Consider the following 21,659-nt stretch of genomic DNA (forward strand, 5'->3'; position numbering starts at 1 on the left):
ATGAATGTGAATGGAATCCCTTAAAAAGAATCTGCTCTCAGATTATACATTGAGAAGTAATATAATTTCTTTGTTTTAATATCATTTTCCTATTGTTCATTAGTATTTATGTGGATTACTGCACTCTAATACCAGATAATTCGATATATCTATGCTTATTTTTGGTACATCTCTGTTTTTTTCTATTATTTTATTACTATCGATATTAGCAAATACTGCATTTCCTATAATAAAAGGAAATACTAACTCTAAAATACTTATAATTTCATTGAAATAAACGTGAAAAATCAATCGTGGTGGTAAGGTCATTAAATCCACTAATATTATGTTTGTAGGTAAGATGATTCTACAGTGTTGGTTGAGTAATAGGAACATAAAATGATCTGAATCTTTAGAATACTACTAATGTAAAATACTAATGACCAATGCAAGAGACCAACTCTACAAGAGAGGAACGTGATTTTACAAGTGACGTGCATTTGTCTCTTACCACAACGTGCATCAGTCTCTTACTACAGGCAACCCCATACATCAGGTCTTACCGATATAGCTGAACCAACTCGGGCTATGGCCCTGCCAACACTGGAAAAGGGGGTTGAAGAAAGATAAAAAAGCATCCAAAAGCAGGTTTCACCACAAAATAATGAAGGCCTCAATGAAATATTAGAGCTTTGGGGTAAAGGAAGCTTAAAGGATTATCAAGTTTAAACGCATTATTTCATACATGGGGAAACCAAAGTTAGGGTGAAAACAAGTCATTGGTCTAAAGCCACACACCCAGTTGATGGCAGAGCCAGGACCCAAACCGGATCTCTTAGGACACAGCTATCCCCAATGCATTATGTGGCTTGATCACATCAGTTCTCCAAAATTCTCTACGAAACATAATCTGAGCAATAAACCCCAGATCCAGACCACTTCAGTAACTGGAGAACCCACAAACATCTTTATAATAACAATACCAATGGGACTGATCTTATTAGCCAGCAAAAACTAATATGAACAAATAACCAGTACCCTCTGTGCTCTCAGCATTCTCTAAATTTCTCAGATGCACATAAGGAACATCAACAGAACGTCTTTCTTCAAAATAACGTCTCTGTATCACTAAATCTCTTTCGTGAGTTAAAAACACCAATACAGGTTTTTAGGTGACATTTCCATCTGTAGACTTCTGGCAACATCCTATCAAAAGTGGACACGGACACAGAAATCTAGAGTATAATGCTACATCAGTGGTGTGCTCAGAAACCAGCTCTCCAAAAACACAAGATAAAATTTAAAATGCCCTTATTTCTAGAGCTTGCTGGCTCCTGTGATAGAAATACTCCCACCATGGCTGATTTCAAGCTGCTGGGTCTGGAACACACCACACAGGGAATTCCTGAGTATTGAACAATTGATCCTAATGTACCAGTCAAAGGCAGCTCAAAGCACCATTGGTAGTACAAGGAGACCTAGAAATAATCAAGGTCAACACACTCTTTTAGAAAAGGAAACTGAGGCTCAAAGAGAGTAAATTAAATGATTTGCCTCAAATTCACACAGTAGCTGAGTGGGTTTTAAAACACAGGAGTCTACCTCAACTATCTCTATAAACTAATTTCGTAAGTGTTATGTGTTAGAAATAGTCAGTAGTCTCCATATTATTGAAGGGAGAGTATTCCTTCTTGAAAACCAGCAGCAATGATACGAGGATATGTCAAGAAATGTATGGATATGTCAGAAATGCATATCCTTGGTCTCTACCCCAGGCCTGGTGACTCAGTATCTCTTGGGCCCAGAAATCTGTGCTTCAACAAGCTCTCTGAGTGGTATAGACCAAAGAGAAAGTATCTTCCTTAAGCCCATCAATATTTTTTATAAGTGAGATTCCAGTACAAGTCAGAGATCATAGCTATCCTTTTTCCTATCAGCATCCATGAATAGATACTTCTTTGGAAGCTTTTAACATAAAGTCCACAAACTTTCACATTTTCAAAAGTCCTTATGTTTCAAAATAGTTTAGGTTTTTCTAACAACCACAGGAAAAAGTTGAGTTATTTATCTTCAAGTCCAACTCCAACCTTTCACAGACCAAAACCTAACATATATTTATATGTTTTAGCCCTGGCACATTCCTTTTGTTTAAATAACTACTTTTTAAGTAAATATTTATTTTTCCAAGTTTTGCCTTACCTCCTTCACAAATCAAGGTAGGCAGTGGCAACAGCACCCCTCCCCTGCCCACCGTAATCGACATTGATTACTTTGTCAGTGATTACAGATTTAGGTATTTGTGTTTCAGTTTTTCAGGCACTTCCTGGTGTTTTGATATTTGTTCCCAATCTTAAAATCCAGAACAAAGACAAATAAATACCGTCCACTTTGTTTTCCTCTTTCAGTATTTTAGAGGTTGGAAAATTTACAAAATAAATATCCTCTCAACCTTCTTATGAAAGCATTGCAAAAGAGAAGAAGAAAAATTGAGTAATAGTTTCCCCAAATTTAAAAATACCCAGCTAAGGCATATTCAAGTGACAAATAGTAACACTGATATTACTTTAAAAATAATCAGATAACAATCTAAAAATACAGGTCCATGAATCTTAATTCTTTATCCATTATTAATTTCATTTGCAGGGCGAACCTAAATATGTTTATTCTATTTGCACAGAAATAAGAGTGTTAATAACCTAAGTGTCGGTAGATAAGAGATTAACAAAAACATTTCCAAAGGGCGTTTAATCACTACCACATTCCCCAGCAAATCCAAAACAACTTGCCGAGTATGGTTCTTGGCCTTGGTGGGAAAGAGCTTCACTGGAGGTGGAAGGTGATGTTTTCAAGGAAAGCGGAGTAGTAGTTTTATGATTCCCCAATTACCTGGTCCTGGCTGAACTTATATTTACCAAGAACTGGCCAGAAAAACTCTGCAACACGGGAGGTCATCATCCTGAAATCTACCACTTCAAAATTTTTGAGAGTCCCTTTGCTAACACTTCTCCAAAAAAGCAGCTACCTTTACGAGATTCACCACTGTTTCTGCCAGCCACGTCAGGTCCGAAGGCCCAACTAATGTTTGCCCATGGTCTTTTGGGACAATACCTACCTATCTGCCCCCTGTCCCAGGTTTGCCTGCTCAGGATCCTCCCCTCCCCCAACAAAAAGTATGCAAATCCAGAGCTCCTTGAGCTCGAGTTAGAGCTCAAATTTAAGTCCCATTTAGTAGAGTCTTCCTCACTGAGGCACCAATACAGGGGAATACGGAGTGCAAACCCGAGTCCTTCGTGGCCGGAGCGCACAGGAGACGGTGGGGGGTGGGACACGGCGCAGGGAGCCAAGGGGCACTTACGGTTGGCACAGCTTGATTAGGTCCTGGTCAGTGGTGCCTGGTGGAAGGCCTCGAATGTACAGGTTGGTTTTACTCAACTGTTCCCCGCTGCTGTTGCTGCTGCTGTTGTTGCTGCTGCTGTTTGTGCTGGGGCTGGGAGGAGCCATGGGGTGGGGAGCTGGTGCATAGGACTGCTGGAAACAGAAAAGGCTGTTACTGGAAAAACAGAGCCAGCGCGGAAATACAGGCCAGCAGCACACCTCGAAAGCAAGACAAGTTTCTCGGCCTCTCTGACCCACACACGCACACACATCTTTTATCCCCGCCCTATGTACTTCTGAGAACATCACTTGCTCCCCCGCTCCCACCCTGGACCTGCATTTGGATCCGTGTGTTAGCCATAAATGGGACAAAAAGAAGCTCCCAGGTGCTCCTGCCAGTGGCATATGGCTTCTGAGCTAGTCTGCTGTGATTCTCCTTAGACCTGTAAAGTAGCCTGGTACCTCCCTCCCTGTTAGAAGAACATAGTTCCTTCACTCTTGGCACCAAAGCCCTGCTCCTAGTTCACTTCAACAGCCCACATCTTTGCTTTGTCTCTACTCCCTGTTCCCTCCTCTCCGATAAAACAAAACACAGAAAGACACCCTTCCCTCCTATGACTGTCTTCACCATCATTCTCCAACAAAATTCCTGATACACAGACAGAACTCGCTCTATAGTGAATCTATCAATGAACGGATGGATGGATGAATCTATCTTACCTCTTTTTCCCACTCCCAAATCTGCTTCTTCATGGTGAACACCCTTTGTTTGCAATACTGAGCCACTGACCTCTCACGACAGTCAAGATTCCCTTTAAATCTCAAGCTAGGCAGCCTTGCCAACTTGGAGGGCATATTCTTTGCTGTGGGACTCTTCGTGTTAATTATATCACACAACTTCCATTGTTCACTGCAGGATAGTAACAGCATGCTTGTCCTTTACCCACCAGATTCTAGTAGCACCCATTCTCCAGTTGTGACAACCAAAAATGTCTCTGCACCTTGTCAGGTGTCCCCTGACAGGGAGAGTGGGGAATCTCCCCCAGTAAAGAACTACCATTCTAATCTGTCAAACTAGTTTATAATAAAATAAAAAGATAAAATGATCCCCAGCAACTTAGAATATACAGGGTAAGGGTTTTAGAACTCTACATGCCAGAATTAGTAGATATATTACTCTTTATGTATTATTTCTTTGTCCCATAGGCAAATCTTCAGAAGTTCTAAAATTGCACTACCTGCTGTGTCTCTTACCGACTCTGTGACCTTTGGATGGTGCCTTAGCCTCTCTGGGACTCAACATTCTCATTCATATGAGGAGGATAAAAATAGTACTCTCAATAGTATGGCACAAGGTGTCTATGAAAACTTAATGAGCTCCTGTAACTAAATGATTCCTGGAAATTAGTGATGCACAATAAAATGCTAGCAATAATAAAAATGCAAGAATAATAATAATGGCAATATTTGTAGTTCTTATTTGTCTGGCCAGTGGTATTAGTCTGTATAACTATCCCAGATATTCTCCAATGTAACCTGCAATGTCACCTAACGGCATAATGAACACATTTGTCAAGATTCCAGTGGGGAAATGTTTAGCCAAGTTTTTTTTTTTTTTTAAAGATTTTATTTATTTGATAGAGAGAAATCACAAGTAGACGGAGAGGCAGACAGAGAGAGAGAGGGGAAGCAGGCTCCCTGCTGAGCAGAGAGCCCGATGCGGGACTCGACCCCAGGACCCTGAGATCATGACCTGAGCCGAAGGCAGCGGCTTAACCCACTGAGCCACCCAGGTGCCCCTGTTTAGCCAAGTTTTAACCTGAAGACACATTAGCTGTTTTATCAGGGGTTGGAAGGTGCATACTTATCAAACAGCAAGTAGGTGCTTAATAAATACTTAGGCTATATTGTACATAATAAATAAGTGAGTGAACACAACACTTAGCCCCCAGTGACAAGAGGCCAAGTTTTAGCAGTAGCCAGCCTTGTTTCTTGCTATAATAGTCTGTTTTACACCTTCCAGAATTATCGGATTTGTCCCAGTCCCTATTTTCACCCAGCTATGACAAAGCCTCTTAGACACAGTTATGTCAAATGAAACTCATTATCTCTGTTTTCTCATCTCCCAATTCCCCACTCCAGTCACCCAGCACAACAACCCCATTTCTTTTGGTTTTGCTGACGTTCATCAAGCCCCATGCTAGAACCCTCGGTATTAGCTTCATCTGTTCCTTGATTTTAGATCTCAAAATAAAGTCAGCTACCAAAATCTCTGAGAGGTTGTTAGAAGCTTCCTTGTCTCTGAATTCCCATGCCTTCGTAGGCCAGGCTCTGGTCCACCTTGCAGACCCATCAGATCTATCCTCTGAACACTTTTTCCTCTTGCTCTCCTCTTAGGGAGGAAAGTGAGGGAGAGCAGAAGACTGAATGCTCACGTGCAAACGCAAACTGGTCAAGAGTGTCCTGGGCAGTTTCTTTAAGGAATGGGGAGAGGGGACAGTAGACATGAGAGGAGCAAATCCTAGAGCTTCCTTCTTTAAAATAAACACTCCTAAACCATTTCTCAGGCATTACCTCTTTTGTTACCAACATTCTTAACATGGAATTTTACAACAAATCACAAAGGAGAATTTTCTGTCCCCACCGTTTGAATAAAATGAAATACATCTATTGCCTTTAGGAATTTAATATCTGCAAAAAACTGCATGAAGTTTCTTGGCTGGCGTGAAAAACTATTCCTCCTTAATCTAAAAATTCTGTTTTGGGGTGCCTGGGTGGCTCAGTCGAATAAGCATCTGACTCTTGATTCCTGCTCAGGTCATGATCTCAGGGTCCTGGGGTAGAGCCCGGGATGTGGCTCTGTGCTCAGCACTGGTCTATTTATCCTTCCCCTCTGCTTCCCCCATCAGCCCCCCACCACCCACATTTGTGCACCCACTCTCTCTCTCCCAAATAAATAAATAAATTCTTTTAAAAAATTCCATTTCACTCCTTGGACGCCCCATGACACTTAAGCTATAGTTCTTAATAAGCCCTGCACTTAGTAGGTCTTCAACAAATCCTTGTTACAGCAGCTTTTTGTCTCGCATCTCCCAATGGGGCAGATGGGATTTATCTTTTATTTCCATTATGTGCTTTATTCTCTTAAATTTCCCAGGGCTTTTTAAAAGCTGTTTGTTACCACTTTCACCTCCCCTCTCCCTAAATTCTTTGAATTCCATTCTGTACTCAGGGTTCTTTTAAAATAAGGCTTTGTTTAAAGCAGCTTTTCCCACTGCACAGCTTTTAAAACTACTAGGGAGCCAAAAAAAAAAAAAAAGTCTTCAGCTCTTTGTATCATAGATCTGATGGACCAGCATAGACTTTGAGTCCCTGACTGATCAAATAAGAAAGCATCCTTTACAGGTTGTTCAATGTGTATTTACTTACTTCTCCCCTCCCCGCCCTCCCATCGTCTTTGTAAGCATTTCCATAGCCAGAAATACCATTCAGTAAATTGCATGGTGCCTAAAACAATAAATATGCCCTCCAAAGTGCCCCACGCATTCACCAGGATAAAATAAATAAATTAACAAAACAGTCAAAAGCAAATCAAAGTTGTGATGACCATAGGGAACTTGTATGCATGGGAGTGAGGTATGTGATTTATAAATAGAGATAGTACCACCAGGCTGTTGCAGAGAAATGATGTATTCCAAAAGCCCTTTGAAAAGAATACACAATCAAACGTGATTTTCTCTGTCATATTCCTGTTTGTGAGTTCTAGAAGTTCTGCAGAAAGAGGTAGACTTTTCCAGCGTTACTGAGCCAATCAACCCACAGATTTTAACACCTAGTGCCCATCTCTCCCTAATCCTTAATATTTCATTTATTCTTTGATGATATACTGAATGATTCAGGTAGCAGCCTGCATTGTAAATCATTCTTTGGTGTTAAGAATTATAAATTCCCTCCTCTCCACCCACTTTCCAAATACACATCCTTTAATCAACAAAACATTGGCAGAAGGTTCCCATAATGTCTGACAAATGCAAAGGCCTAAATGAATTAATTTGTGAAAAGCCAAAAGCAATGTTGTATGCTCTGGTGCCAAAGACAAATGACCAAACTACAGCATCTCAAAAAAAAAAAAAAAAAAAAAAAAAAGGCAATAATCTTTAGAGGTTAATGGGTCACAGCAACCACTTTCCTAATTAAAAGCGGCTCTGATACTTTTCTCAATTCTTTTGTCTTCAGATGGAGTTGGGATTTTATCACTGATTAGGTTTTAAATCATTTTGAGGCACTAAAGAAGAAATTCGAAAATGTTAGTAACCAAAAGAATTTATTTTCCCTCAGATAAAACCGACTTTGCTATATTGCTCAAAGTCACACTTTATAAATCCTATTTAGGAGCAGTGAGGACTTACAGTGGGGGTTACCCAGCACCATAATGCTGCGTTGTATCAGGGCCAGGAGCTGTTACAAATTTGCAGTGTCAGCTTGAATACAACCAGTCCAAACGGCACATTTTCAGAAGAGGGCCTTCAGATGGCATTTGATTGAAGGAGGGAGATCGGATTTCTCTCTCGAACCTACCTGCACATGCTTGGCAAGGACGCAGGTTTCCCTCAGATGTTTATTCACAGCAGCATGGCTGGGAGGGTCTGTTAGGTGTCAGGGGCTGGGGCTGAAAGCCCTCTGAACCACACGTTGGAGCCGCCACATCAGTGGATCAGGGCCAGTGTCCTCTTTGGGAAATTAAATAAAATGTCTTGACATCCATTTTGGAAGATAACGATTCTAATAATTACAGGTAGCATTTGCGGTGTGCTTCCTAAGCATTTTATGTAACAGCCCAATGAGGCAAATAAAACGCTTCTCATTCACAAATGGGAAAATGCAAGTGCAAAATGGGCAGAGGACCTTCTCAAGGTCACGGAGCTGGAGCCCCAACTTGAACTTAGGAAGTTTGACTCCAGAAGCCACACAGTCCCCACCTCCACATTCTAGAACTTCACGTATTAATGATATGGGCACCAATAAACCTCGTGGCTTTCTGACCGTGAACTTGGGAGGATGCCGCTGACAGAGGCTCTGGTGCACCCAAGTACAAGGTGGAGACAAAGGAGGAGGAGGATAAACAGCCAAAATGGAGGTGAATGAGCCTTTCCTCTCTTGGAATTTACATGGAGTCCGGTTTAAAATTTAATTTCGAAGGGGAAGTGACCATCACAAGCAAGCATGCTATGAGTTTTTCAAATAATATCAAGCAAGTGGGTTCATTCGTCAAGATTCATGGTGTGTTATTTGATAACAGGAAAATGAACTGGCTTGTAGATCATCCTAAACAGCTGATTCATTTAGTGTGCTTTGTTAATATGCCTCATGTTTCAAGTGTGAAAAGTGAGTCAACCGGGTCCTCCTACATTCTTACAAAATGTGTGATTTGTGTGTGTAGGTCTGGAGGGAGGTTCATTGTGTTTTTCAACCCCTACGTATTTTGGAGGTAAAATGGACGTGAAGAATATGAGTTATAGCTTTGTTTGTTTTCCCCCTTTTTTGTGTTTTAACAGAAAGCATTTGATATATCCAAATAAATGCTGCTCACATATCAATAGGGTAAAGCAAATCACTAAAAATCATCTTTCATACAGTGTCAAACCTATTAGATGAAAAAAAGGCAGGGCTGTAATACACGCACACACTATCTAGTTCATTTGAAACCAGAGTTCTCAAACTTGTCACTATTGACATTTTGGACAAGATAATTCCTTGTTGGAGGGGACTGCCCTGTGTATTATAGGATATTTAACAGCGCCCCTGTCCTTTACTACTAGATGACAGGGGCACTACCATCCCCCCAAATTGTGGTCTCCAAAAATGTTTCCAGATACTGTCAAATGCCCCATTGAGGGGTAAAAGTGTTCAGTGGCCTACAACCCACTTCAATGAAAAACCCCTTCACCCACCGAAGTTCAACTTCTTACCCCCAAGTATATATGGTGTTCGACTCCCCATGCCTCTACCCTCAGGAACTAAGATGCTGGTATGCCAGATATCATCTGCAACAGACTAGGTCTGAAACATACTTCTTCCTCTTATTGAAAACATAACTCTTTCACAAAGAGAATTTTAAATATTTTTTTGCATGCAATTCCCCTTGGCTGGGAATCACAGGGCCTCAATGCCACACTGCAGTCAATTCTATTCCCAGCATCTGGTTGCTGGCAGGATCCTGAAGCAGTTGGTCTGGTGGTTTTTCGGAGTAGCCTTGGACTCCATCACACAGCAGTCTGTTTTGCTGATGGTCTCCCCAATTTGTTTTTATTCATCTCCAGTGCAATAGAATTTGTACTCTTTTATCCACTCAAGGGTAAAGCCTTGGATAAAGTCTCCCATGGGACTGACATGCCAAGTCTTTTACTATCCAAAAATGAATACAAACCACATTCCTGTCTTAAATCATACATTATTTAGCCTGTACGTACACATGCAATCCATTGCTCGGTGGATCACAGTGCTGCAAGCTATTGAATTCCTCTCCCAGACAGTGTAATTTCCACATAGCCTTACTTCTGCAGACCTCTCCTCTAGTGTGAACACAACACGAGCAAGTAGACATGGCAAGAACTGTCGCAGTCCCTGGAGTGCCTATAATAATCTCAGATGAGGGTGCGTATGAATTTTGTCCACGTGTGCAAAAATAAATGCAGCTAAATGAATATCCGAGGCAATATGTGAGATTTGAGCCATGGTCGCATGAACCACATATATGATAGCTTTGCAATTTTATGCTAGACAATTGCCCGACCGTTACATAGAATATAACTATATAAAACAATTGTTTCAATTACACATTTTAGAACAGAGTTTGGTGAAAATCTGCCCCACTTCTCTTTTCCTACCCACAGATCAGATACAGAAATGAGCAATAAAGGACAAGACTCCTCACAAAAGGCAATCACTTGCACATCCTCTGTCAAGGGGTCTTAGTAATAGCCACTGTCAATAGTGGTAACCTTCTGTTTAAGACCTCCACATTGCCCTCTGGGAATCCTGCTCTACCACTAACTAGGCACTTAAACCTCTAGTCATGAGTAGAACAGGAATTGCGATGATCTCACCTGGTAAGACTGCCATGAGGCTTTAATATATAAATTACATATTAAGTATTTAGCACAGTGCCTGGCACAGAGTCAATACTCAATAAATACTTGTTGATCTTCTTATTTTCATCAGCATCATCATGACACAGATCCTTAAAAGAAACACTACTCTCACAATCCCAGTTGGAGTAATTTATCTTGAAGGAGTTGCTGCAAGAGTCAATGGTTTATTTTTTTTAAGCAAAGGAGCCACTATTCTTGAGAGGAAACTATGTCACTAGAACTGTGGTTTGTCATTTTCCTCAAGAATCAAAAAGTAGTAACTGAGCACTAATGAAACAATCACTGTGGATTGAATGACTAATTAGTTTCGAGGTATTTACAAATCACTACTGAGGTTTTATTAAAATTCTGTTAGGAGGAGATTCACTTTTGCAGTAAATATTAGTTTTTAAAAACCTCAGCAGATTGCATAATCACACGTTGCTCTGTGCTATTTACAAATAGGATTAATCTAAAGTCATTGAATTCCATTCAGAGGTTTGGATATTAAATGACATTTTAAAATTCATGGTACTTGGAAACACAAGTAAACTAGTTATTGTTCATTTCAAACACCTATAAACCAATTTCATTAACAAATTTATAAGCTAGAGAAGAGTGGCTGCCATAAATGATGCCAATGGTCTTTAAAAAGATTGCTTAGTCCTCCAAATGCCGATGATATCTGGCCTTTGCTCCCATCCATCTTGTAATTTGGCCAACTCTTGATCTCTTTAAGGAAAAATAAACAAAATTAAAATACATTTCAAAATTTGAGGAACTTAAAGCATTCGTTTAAAGTTCAAGTCTACACTTAGAAAATAACCCCGACAGCTCATGATCCCAATATTAATAAGGACTAATTCCTCATCCAAAGGAAAAAGAAAAAAAGCCATGATTGGCGCCCAAGGTAGAGATTACAATGTCATCTATGCTATGAACAGTAATTGTTAGAATTCCCCAGAAATATCGAAAGTGGCCATAATCCTGGGATGGGACCTCTGTTCTCTTTCTCCTGGTTATATCTCAGAGATCAATTCAAATACTTGCTTTTGTAGTGGGCTAGAATCACTGGGAAAAGACTGAAAACCCAGAACCAGTCATCATAACTTCTTGTGGAGATCTCTCCACAAGATCTCTGGGAGAGCCAATGGTCAGCATCTCAAGTCCAAATGTGATCAGAGATAAAGAGGAGATCTTGCAAAGAGCCAAAGAATTACACTTGAGTCACATTGTTTAATTATTTAATTATTTAATAAATTGATATATTTTATTATTTAAGTTTAGTTTTTTCCCCATAATCTCATTTTGAGTTTAGTTTAGTTTTTTCCCCATAATCTCATTTTGAGTTGTTTCCTGGTTTTTTGGGTAATATTCTAGGTTATGTAATATTCTATGTTTCCTAATCCAACAATCAGTAATATTGTCAACAGGTAGTTGCCCTAGCTTTGTGACGTATGCTACCCTAAACAGAATGAAGACCAGTAGATGCAGCTTACAGGACACCACTGTAAGATGGTAAGATGTGTTGCCCTAGCACTTTATTGAGACTAAATGAACACTTGGAAAGTTTTCTTCTTCAGCCATAAAAACAGATATAATGAGCCATTTCTACTCAGTTGACTAATTTCCATGTTAACCAAAACTATTACTGACTTGGTTACTAGTAGCTAATGGATGATAAAAATGAAGCATTTTTTTCTCAAACCATGTGTAACAAAAATTACAACCAATAATGGAGGGTCAATCAGAATACCAAATGGTATTATGACTTTTTTGGTGACTCTGTCCAATTAGACCAGATTTTGTTTTTTGCTTTTTCTGAAAGTAAATCTATGTTGACTTAGGAGCAATGTGATAATAGCATAAAGAGCAAGTGCAGTAAAATCTGATTCCTTTTTTTTTTTTTTAAGATTTTATTTATTTATTTGACAGAGAGAAAGAGATCACAATTAGGCTGAGAGGCAGGGAGAGAGAGAGGCGGAAGCAGGCTCCCTGCTGAGTAGAGAGCCCAATGTGCGGCTCGATCCCAGGACCCTGAGATCATGACATGAGCCAAAGACTGATTGGCTTAACCCACTGAGCCACCCAGGTACCCCAAAATCTGATTTCTTTATTGAGGCTTTCATTCCAGGTACATAATGTCTCTCTAACCCCTATCTAACCCTGTTTTGCTCTACTTCCAATGCTCTACTTCCCTCCTGCCATACCATAGTGACATCTGCATTTATACCTTATTTTGTCTTCCTCCCTTCACTTGGAATGCCTGGGCTGCATTCTTTTGCCTTTCTCCAAGGTGACTCTAAAGTGTGTCCTACAAACTGGGGACTTTTGAGAACAAAATTGATAATTATACCAGGACACAAGGTATAAATAGAGACTGTCCAAAGAAAGTTGGAACATATGATCATCCTATGATTATTTTCTATTTACCTGAATCTCGCACATTCCTCTAGAGTCACCTCCTCAAGTTTCACTCCACATCATAGCATTATCCTTTTATTACTTTAAGCCTATTTCATTTATGCCTCTTTTTTAGTTTCTAGCAATTAAATATCCGCAAAAGATTATAAAATAATTAACAACAATAGCATGACTAATGTTCATTGAACATACACTTAAAAAAAAAAAAGAAAACATACACTATATGCCAGGCATTGTTCTAAGAATTTCATATTGATTTATTTGGATGATCTCAGAACTTTTGGAAGTAGCTATTATTACCACCCCGATAACAAAGATGAGAATACAGAGATTCGAGGAATTTAAATGACTCTTCAAGGTTGTTCAGCTACTCTGTGGCAAATTCAGAACCCAAAGCAAGGCAGTCTCCACTCCAGTTAACTCCAGATTGAACTCTAAGTATGTGCAGTCCAAGATGGCACCCACTAGTTACAAGTAGCTAATTAAATTTAAATATAATTGATGTAAATTAATTAAAATTTAAAAGTTCAGTTCCTCAGTCACACTAGTCATGTTACAAATGTTCAAAAACACATGACTACTAACCTCTATATTAGACGGGAAGACACAGAACATCTACACCATCACATAGCGTTCTACCGAATAGAACTGATGTAGACCATTCCTACAGACACAAAGCAGCATCTCCCCAGACTACACCACACAACTGCAGGGCTTAAATGTGCTGAGTTAAATAATGGTCATGATCTCTATGCATGTATTCTGAGTGTATTAATTGCACTTAATTGCATAGGGTTTTGTTAAGTGCAACTAATCTCCTTTCAGTACAGACTATATTTAAGTATTTTTCTCCTTCAGGAGTCGGTCTATTTTGGCATATAAAATCTCTCTTTCAACTGATACCTCACTTAGCCTAAAGTGGAAATTATTAAAAAAGCAAACTCCATAAAGTAAAATATAATCTGTGAGAAGCACAGGATGTATTTTACTTGTTTTTAATCAAAACCAAAGTTTCATCTATATTTTAAAATTTCTTAATACCAAGAAAGAAGAGCAACAGAGACAAACTATTGTTACAGAATAGATGTCTCTGTCTTTGCCAGGCAAGCTTCTGGCCTGGGAGGAAGCTCTACATTTTCATACTTCATCTCCTTTTCCCAAAAAAGAGCACCCTTACTTCCCATGTATTACAGGCTACTCTACCAATCTTATTTTCCTCTAAACTGAACCAAGGCAAAAAAGGAGAAGTGTTCTTACAGTGAACTACAGAGGCAATTTAGCAAATTCATGAACAATAACCTATATTCCATGACATAAAATAGTTATGTTGTTTTATTAGCCAATTCATTCATATTTTATTGATGTAGCAAAATTAAATGCAAACAGAACCTATGCTTCAAAAGTCCTAAATCTAAGAGATTTGGAATATAAAACACAATAATTTCCTCAAGAAGACAACGTTGGAACACAGATTAAAATTGCAACAGCAATTAATACATGCAAAATAATTGCTTCATTATAAAAACTGGAAGGAGCACTTGCACAGATAATTTTCTATGAATATATTTTCAACATTCATTGTATTTTGGGCCAGGAGATGATAATTATGAGAATAAATTAATGCTCAAGTTCAACAAAAAGTGATCTGACAATAAAATGAATATTAGGCATTTTATATTATTAACTTATTTATTAAAATTTTTAAATCAGAAATTTACATTAATACCTTCAAACTTTTATTTCTCCTATTTGTAAACCTGTATGAAGTCTCCTGTTCTCAGTATATTTTAAGTCAGTCTGCCTTGCACCTTAAAGAATGTTCAAAAAGGTATGGACACATCCAATTTCTAGTGCATCTTCTTTGTTGTAGGATTACTGGAGGTGTTTTTTGCCCAGTGATATCCTCCATAATCAAGACAACAAACTAGACAACAAACTAGAAAAGACAGTACTGCTTTTCTTTCTCCAAATTACTTTTGCTCTTTTTAAATAAATGATGCTTCAGAGACTGGCAAATTGGTAGACTCCAAAGTCTCGAGAAGAAGGAAATATTATTATTATTATTGCATAGTGACTAAGAGCATAAATGCCAAAGCTACACCACCGACGTTCAAATCCTGCTTTACCACTTATTTGTCTGTATGGCCTTGGGCAAATTTCCTGAATTCTTCTGCCTCAGTCTCCTCATCTGTGAAACTGGGCATAATAACTACCTCTGAAGATTGTTAGATATTTCAAATGAATAATTATTGTAGAGCACCGAGAATAAAGCCGGGAACACAATAAGCCCTCTAGGAGTACTTGCTATTATTATTACATAAATCCTAAAGCTTTTTACAATACTCATTGTTGTCATGAACAATAGTGTTCTTTTGAGAGAGGAATATTGGTTGGTCTATTGAATGATCTAGCAAACTCTGGTTTGTCGAGTGTAAAATCTTATAATCCAAAGTTCACTGATGCTTGTCAAACTGAAATTCTCTAGATTAGAATCAAGAAATGTCACTCTTTGATGAGACTTTAGGCTCAATTAGTACTATTTTAGTTAGTGATACTGATTACCTTCAGATAAACTGCTGAGAAGACTGTTAGAAGAATTTTTTTTTAAGATAAATAAAAACTTTCACAAGGGAAGCATTCTTAGAATACAAAGTTCTAGGAAAATATCTACAAATTGTGAAACTACTCATTAAAATAAGATATATCTCATTGCCAATGGAAAAGCTTAGATCAGTTAAATAACACACTAACTACTAAATGTCCATGCACTTAACGAAAAGGACTTTTATATACAGAAAATAAGCTATACAATTTCATAGCTTCTAACTCCAAAAATAATTATGTTTTTAAAGACTGTTGCCCTGAAAGGATATTTTATAAGTAAACAATTATTTAAACTGTTTATTTCAGTTTAATTATCTCTCTAATTTCTAGTACTTTGTATGATATGTGCCTTAGGGTAACTATAACGAATAGTCTCTAGTATAAAATTGGGATAGCCATACTTTTATACATTCCAAAGTGCTTACAACACATCTCCAATATTCCAGAAAATTATTTTATTTCGTTTTGTTTCAGTTTGGAGAATTATATGTATAGTTCAGCAAACAGAAATAACAGCCTTTTCAAAGATGTAATTACTAAAAGAGTTTTCCAAGAGTGACCATCCCTTTGCCTCCTCAAGGGAAGCCTCAGAGTTTGCTCTGAATATTCAGCAGAAGCCAAATTGGCTGGATTGGGGAATCAAAACAGAAAACCAACTCAGAATTACTTCTATTATTCCAGTTCTGTGAGGAAAAAACAAAAACAAAAGTTCCAATATATAACGCTGCTGATTTCTGAAATGTAAATACTCTTACAGGGTGGGTTTTAACCTACTAAGAGTTGAAACCTGGCTCATAGAACTTCTGAGAATTTAGTGACCAGCTCTCATATGGAGTATCATCCACCTCCAGCATCCCATTACATTGAAAAATGGGTGTGACCATAGTTGAAATGCTATCTAATGGCCCAGCATCTTAGGAGACATAAACAAAGGAAAGAGTTTATATGCCTGAGTAGGAAGGAAGGTAGGAATACATAGGAAAACAGAAAACAGAATATGAATTTCTTGGTGTCTCTGTCTCAGTTGCTATGTCCAGAGGACACCGTGAGAGAATTTGGAATGTGCAGACTGATTTAGGAAATCTTCATGATCTCATGGAGGAACAATACAGAAAACAGAAGTTCTTGAAGAAAGATGGGACTCAAAGAGAACCATTGCATTCATTAGCCGACAGAGAACTTCTTAAAAAGAAAGTAAATTTATGCTGTCATTCCTTGAGGTACAAACACTCAGGGTCCACTTTAAAATTAAACTCTTTGAGGGCAGAACATTAACACCATGGATTTGCTCACTCTTAAGTAGAATCAAAACAGAGACAACCAAACATAAGAAACTAAATTATGAAAGCATCCATCAACAAAGCAAAAAGTATAGCATTAACTATTAGAGTAATAATAAAAGCTGCCTCCTTGAAATCATGGTATCAATAGTTTTATAAGCATTGCTCAATTCAGGACATGGGTTAATTAACAACTTGTTAGGTTAAACATTTTAACAAGCTAACTTTATATATTAAATTGTATGTATATATGATAAAACACATATGTATCCCATCACCCTTTCTACTTATAACCAGGATCATACAGAACCCAAAATTTTGGCTGATAATAGGTAAACAACTTGTTCAAGTTTGCAAATATGTGCAGTGTAGCAAAGGCTAGAAATGTAGCTCTTTATAGATTTGTAAGTGAAACAATTTTTTTTGTTTCTGTACATAGACTTCTTAAACCCACTGGCTTTAAGAATCTCCATTTAGAAATTTGACTTGAAGGAGGGATCAAATTAGAGAAAAGTTATATTATACCAAAGAAAGACCCAAACCTTCTAATTTTCAGATAACCAATACAAATTTAATCCATACTACAACAGGTATAAAACAGAACTTAGAATTTATCATATAAATTCAACAGTAACATAAAACTAAATATTACTATGAGAAAATATTATGAAAGATAAAATACCCGGTGACACTTATTCCTTAAAGTCTTAAAGAAACAAAATTAGAGAAAATATGTTTTTTAAATGATTTTTTAAAAAGATTTTATTTATTTATTTGACAGAGAGAGAGAGCACAAGTTGGCAGAGAGACAGGCAGGGGAGAGGGGGGAAGCAGGCTCCTCACTGAGCAGAAAGCCCGATGGGGAGCTTGATCCCAGGACCCTGAGATCATGACCTGAGCCGAAGGCTGAGGCTTAACCAACTGAGCCACCCAGGCACCTCTAGAGAAAACAGTGGATAACAGTTAATAATAGCATAGAGTTCTCAGTACATGTAAATGCAGGACAGAAAGCAAAGGAAAGATCGAGAAATTTGCCAAATGTGGTCTATTTTTACATCTACTAAAGTATAAGAGTACAGGAGCACCTGGGTGGCTCAGTCAGCTAAGCATGTGACTCTTGATTTCGACTCAGGTCATGATCTCAGGGTTGTGAGATGAAGCCCTACATTGGGCTCTCTCTCTCTCTCTCAAAAAGAAAAACAAAAACAAAAACAAATAATAAAGGTCAAGAGAACACAGTACCTCTGTTCAAGGCTAATTCTTAAGAAAATATCTTGTTTTTTTAATTGTAACCTATGCTTTTCATAATAAGTAAAGAACAACATATTTTACTACTCAGAGTGATTATTTTAAGTAGAGGAATAAAGAGAGCTGAGAAATGGTCAAATTTTATAACCATTGTTCTCAAGGTAATAAATGGAATTAATTTCATTGGTTTCCAGAAATCAGTAATAATAGAGATAAAAACAAAATGAGAAAAGAGACAATAACATAGAACTTTCTCTACCAGGATAGAGAAAGACTTTTTTCTTTTTTTTTCTTTTTTTTGCATGGGGATATTATTTATCCAGTGAAAACGGGCATCCACTGGTGTTATGTTCTGATGGAGCAGAGGAAGGTAGAGATTCCCAAAAGATAGACTATATACTTTGGGACATAGTGGCAGAATCCTTCTTAATATCCAATACACCAATGTAGGCATAACGAAGCATGGGATTCTTCTAGCACAGCAACCTCTGGCTAGAAGCACTGTTTGGGGGGCTTTAATATTATAATATTCTAAAATGTTGACTGTCCGCACACTCTGAGATTGGCTAAACTACGTGCAAAAGCATGTTTCCTTTTACTTATGGGATTCCATTAGTGTTAATTTCAATCAGCACCAAGGGTTCTGGCAAAGCCAGGTAATGCTGAATGTTAGCAATCTGAGACAGACAGACAGATACATCTCTAATCTTGGTCACTGTTTCTATTGTGGACATAATCTTCAATCCTATGTGAAGACAGAGATAATGACCCACCCCCACCAAAACAAAAACAAAAACAAAAACAAAAAACCAAGAAACCCACACATGTTTTGCACTTGTTTTTTCTTGATTAAAAGGATGAAAATGGCATGAGTCAATGTGTTCCATTTACTTTGAGCTACTTATCTCACACTGGCAGATCAAATAAAAATATGACTTATTTACGAACTGAATGAAAATAAAGATTATGTTTGTAGCTGATATGTCAATTCTTGTGAGCAATCAATATCCCTATATCTTTTCCCTACCTGATCTTACAGATTATTTGTTATTGAAGACACAGAGAAATTGGGAAAATTAGGAAATTATCACTGTCATTCCAACTTAAATTTCAGTGGGTGGTCGTCCTGTGAACGAGAACTCATCTTGTTATATGTTCCCTTATAAAGCTGAATAAAATAATTATTTAACTTTTGTTTTCCTGGCAATGGAGTGTTGATAGCTGACAATCAATTCCTCTCCATTGGCAGTAATTCAAGATCCCTTGCGTACTTCTGAAAATACTTTTCTGAATGAAACTAGTTATAACTGGTGAAATTCTCCAAATAGAGCAATCTTACATATCAACATCTTCCTGACTTTGGTATATAGTCTACTGTGATTTGGATTTGAACCACACATCTCTGATTTAAACCAGTTTCCAAGTTCTATTTAAATATATTACTCAAATTCTATGCTATGCAGAAAACGTAACATTCTTTTTATTTTTTCATTAATTAATTGATTTCTAGAGTGGGAAAGGGGTAGAGGGAGAGAGAGAATCAAACAGGCTCCACACCCAGAGCAGAGCCTGACTCGGGGCTCAGTCTCACAACCTTGAGATCATGACCTGAGCCGAAATGAAAAGTCAGATGCTTAACCAACTGAACCATCCAGGAGTGCTATATTTTTCAGTTGAAGTATAGTTGATATACCATGTTACATTAGTTTCAGGTATAAGAATCATTCTTTTCGGCTAGAATTTGTGTGTAGGATGTTAGGCAATATGAAAGTATTCCACTAATATATATGCCACTAATATATATTCTCTGATTATAATAATTAGAGAATTAGAATATTATAAAGTAGAGACAAATGATTAAAGATAAATAGTCTGAACACCATGAAAATTGAAAGCAACAGATGCTTTCTTCATCTGTTGGGGCTGCTGTAACAAAGTATACCACAGACTGGATGGCTTACAAACAACAGAATTTCATTTCGCACAGTTTTAAAGGCTGGAAGTCTGAGGCTACGGGGCCAGCATGGTCTGGTAAAGGTACTGTCTTCCAGCTCCCAGATTTCTCATTGTATCGACACATGATGGAAGGGAAAAGGCGGCTCTGTGTGGGGTCTCTTTTATAAAAACTCTGATCTCCTTCATAAGGGCTCTGCCTTCATATCTGAGGATCTACAAAGTGTTATCGCATTGGGCATTAGAATTTCAACACATGCTCAGGGAACACAAATATTCAGACTGCATCAGATGCTTAAGTTCAAAATGTTCAGCATGGGGCCATACATGGCTAAAGGTTAAGATTATGTACTTTGTGAAAATGAACATCCCACCAACGTGGGGACAGATCCAGGTTTTGCAGTGCCTAAAACTTACACACAGTTTAAGAGAGACTTCTTAAAAAAAAAAAAAAAAAAGAATAAAATGTATAAATATAAAATTGGTTACAAAAACATTTATTTAGAATCAAAAAAGTTGTAAGAAGTCACCAATTTTAAAAGCTGATAACACAAACATTCAAAAAAATGCCAGAAATAATATTAACTCCCTGACACACTTCAAAATAATTTTCCCTCTTTTTTTTTCTGCATACTCTTTGATTGCCTCATCATATGGCAGTAGCTTCATAATATTTTCTATAAAGAGAATAAAAAGATAATTCTCTGTGCCTTCTAGTGCTTGATAGAATTTTTTTTTTTATTGATAGTTCAGAACAGTTTTCTTTACAGCTTTACAACTCACTAATGGTAATGGTTTCTAAATTGTTGGAATGGTAAATGTGGGGACTAAAAATTGGGAAGAATTTTGCATAGACCTGTCTTTTGGCTTTAGATCTTACAAATCCTTTTTTTTTTTTCCTTCTACTTCCCATATACTTGCAGTGTTGGACACCAAAGGCCACATACCTATCACATTAGGACCTAGAGCAGCATGTCCCTGCCACAATGCCCAGGACATCAGTACAGTGGGCAGTCTGGAAACCATTCTTACCACAGAGCAGCTAGTGATGACACAATGTATATCCCATTAAATCCAGACTAAATGCATCTCCCATCACCACCTGACAAACAGGAAAGTGCAATGGGGAAGCTGAAGTGGAGAAAGACAATAGTCTTAAAGTATCTTTCTTCTACAAAACTTCCAAACCCATATCACCATGTGAACACATTGCTAGGCAATGGAGAAATATGGCTTTGGTCAGGGTAAAGTTAAACAATTTAGATGGTGCATCATTGGCCATTTTAAGGAGAAGGATACAAAATTAAGACACAAGATTAGGGGCACCTAGGTGGCTCAGTAGGTTAAGCCTCTGCCTCATGTCATGATCTCAGGATCCTGGCATCACATCCCACATCAGGCTCTTTGCTCAGCAGGGAGCCTGCTCCCCAACCCCCCCCCACCCCCCTGCCGCCTGCCTCTCTGCCTACTTGTGATACTCTGTCTGTCAAATAAATAAATAAAATCTTAAAAAAAAAAAAAAGACACAAGGTTAGATAGGGAATCACTGAAATGCTAGGGAAAACAAGAGGCCCTAAAGCTTCAGATTCATTGGCTTCTAAGGAACCCTGCTGCCACTAACTCCTCAGCCCACCTTTGTAGTCACCCTCCATCTCTACAGATAGGT

At 38.0% G+C, this 21,659-nt stretch overlaps 1 protein-coding gene across 12 annotated transcripts in view; it reads right to left on the bottom strand.

The window, feature by feature from the left end:
- RBMS3 (RNA binding motif single stranded interacting protein 3) overlaps positions 1 to 21,659 on the bottom strand; it is a 717,162-nt gene that overhangs the window by 562,918 nt on the left and 132,585 nt on the right. For 9 of the 12 annotated variants that reach the window (XM_059162401.1, XM_059162403.1, XM_059162413.1 and 6 more), the window contains one exon: positions 3,335 to 3,507. In XM_059162401.1, the coding sequence (XP_059018384.1) occupies positions 3,335 to 3,507 (173 nt within the window). The remainder of the gene's footprint in view (positions 1 to 3,334; positions 3,508 to 21,659) is intronic. The other 3 variants (XM_059162402.1, XM_059162412.1, XM_059162406.1) reach the window with 1 other exon arrangement.

Source organism: Mustela lutreola, chromosome 2, assembly GCF_030435805.1.
Source record: "Mustela lutreola isolate mMusLut2 chromosome 2, mMusLut2.pri, whole genome shotgun sequence".
Classification (NCBI taxonomy): domain Eukaryota; kingdom Metazoa; phylum Chordata; class Mammalia; order Carnivora; family Mustelidae; genus Mustela; species Mustela lutreola.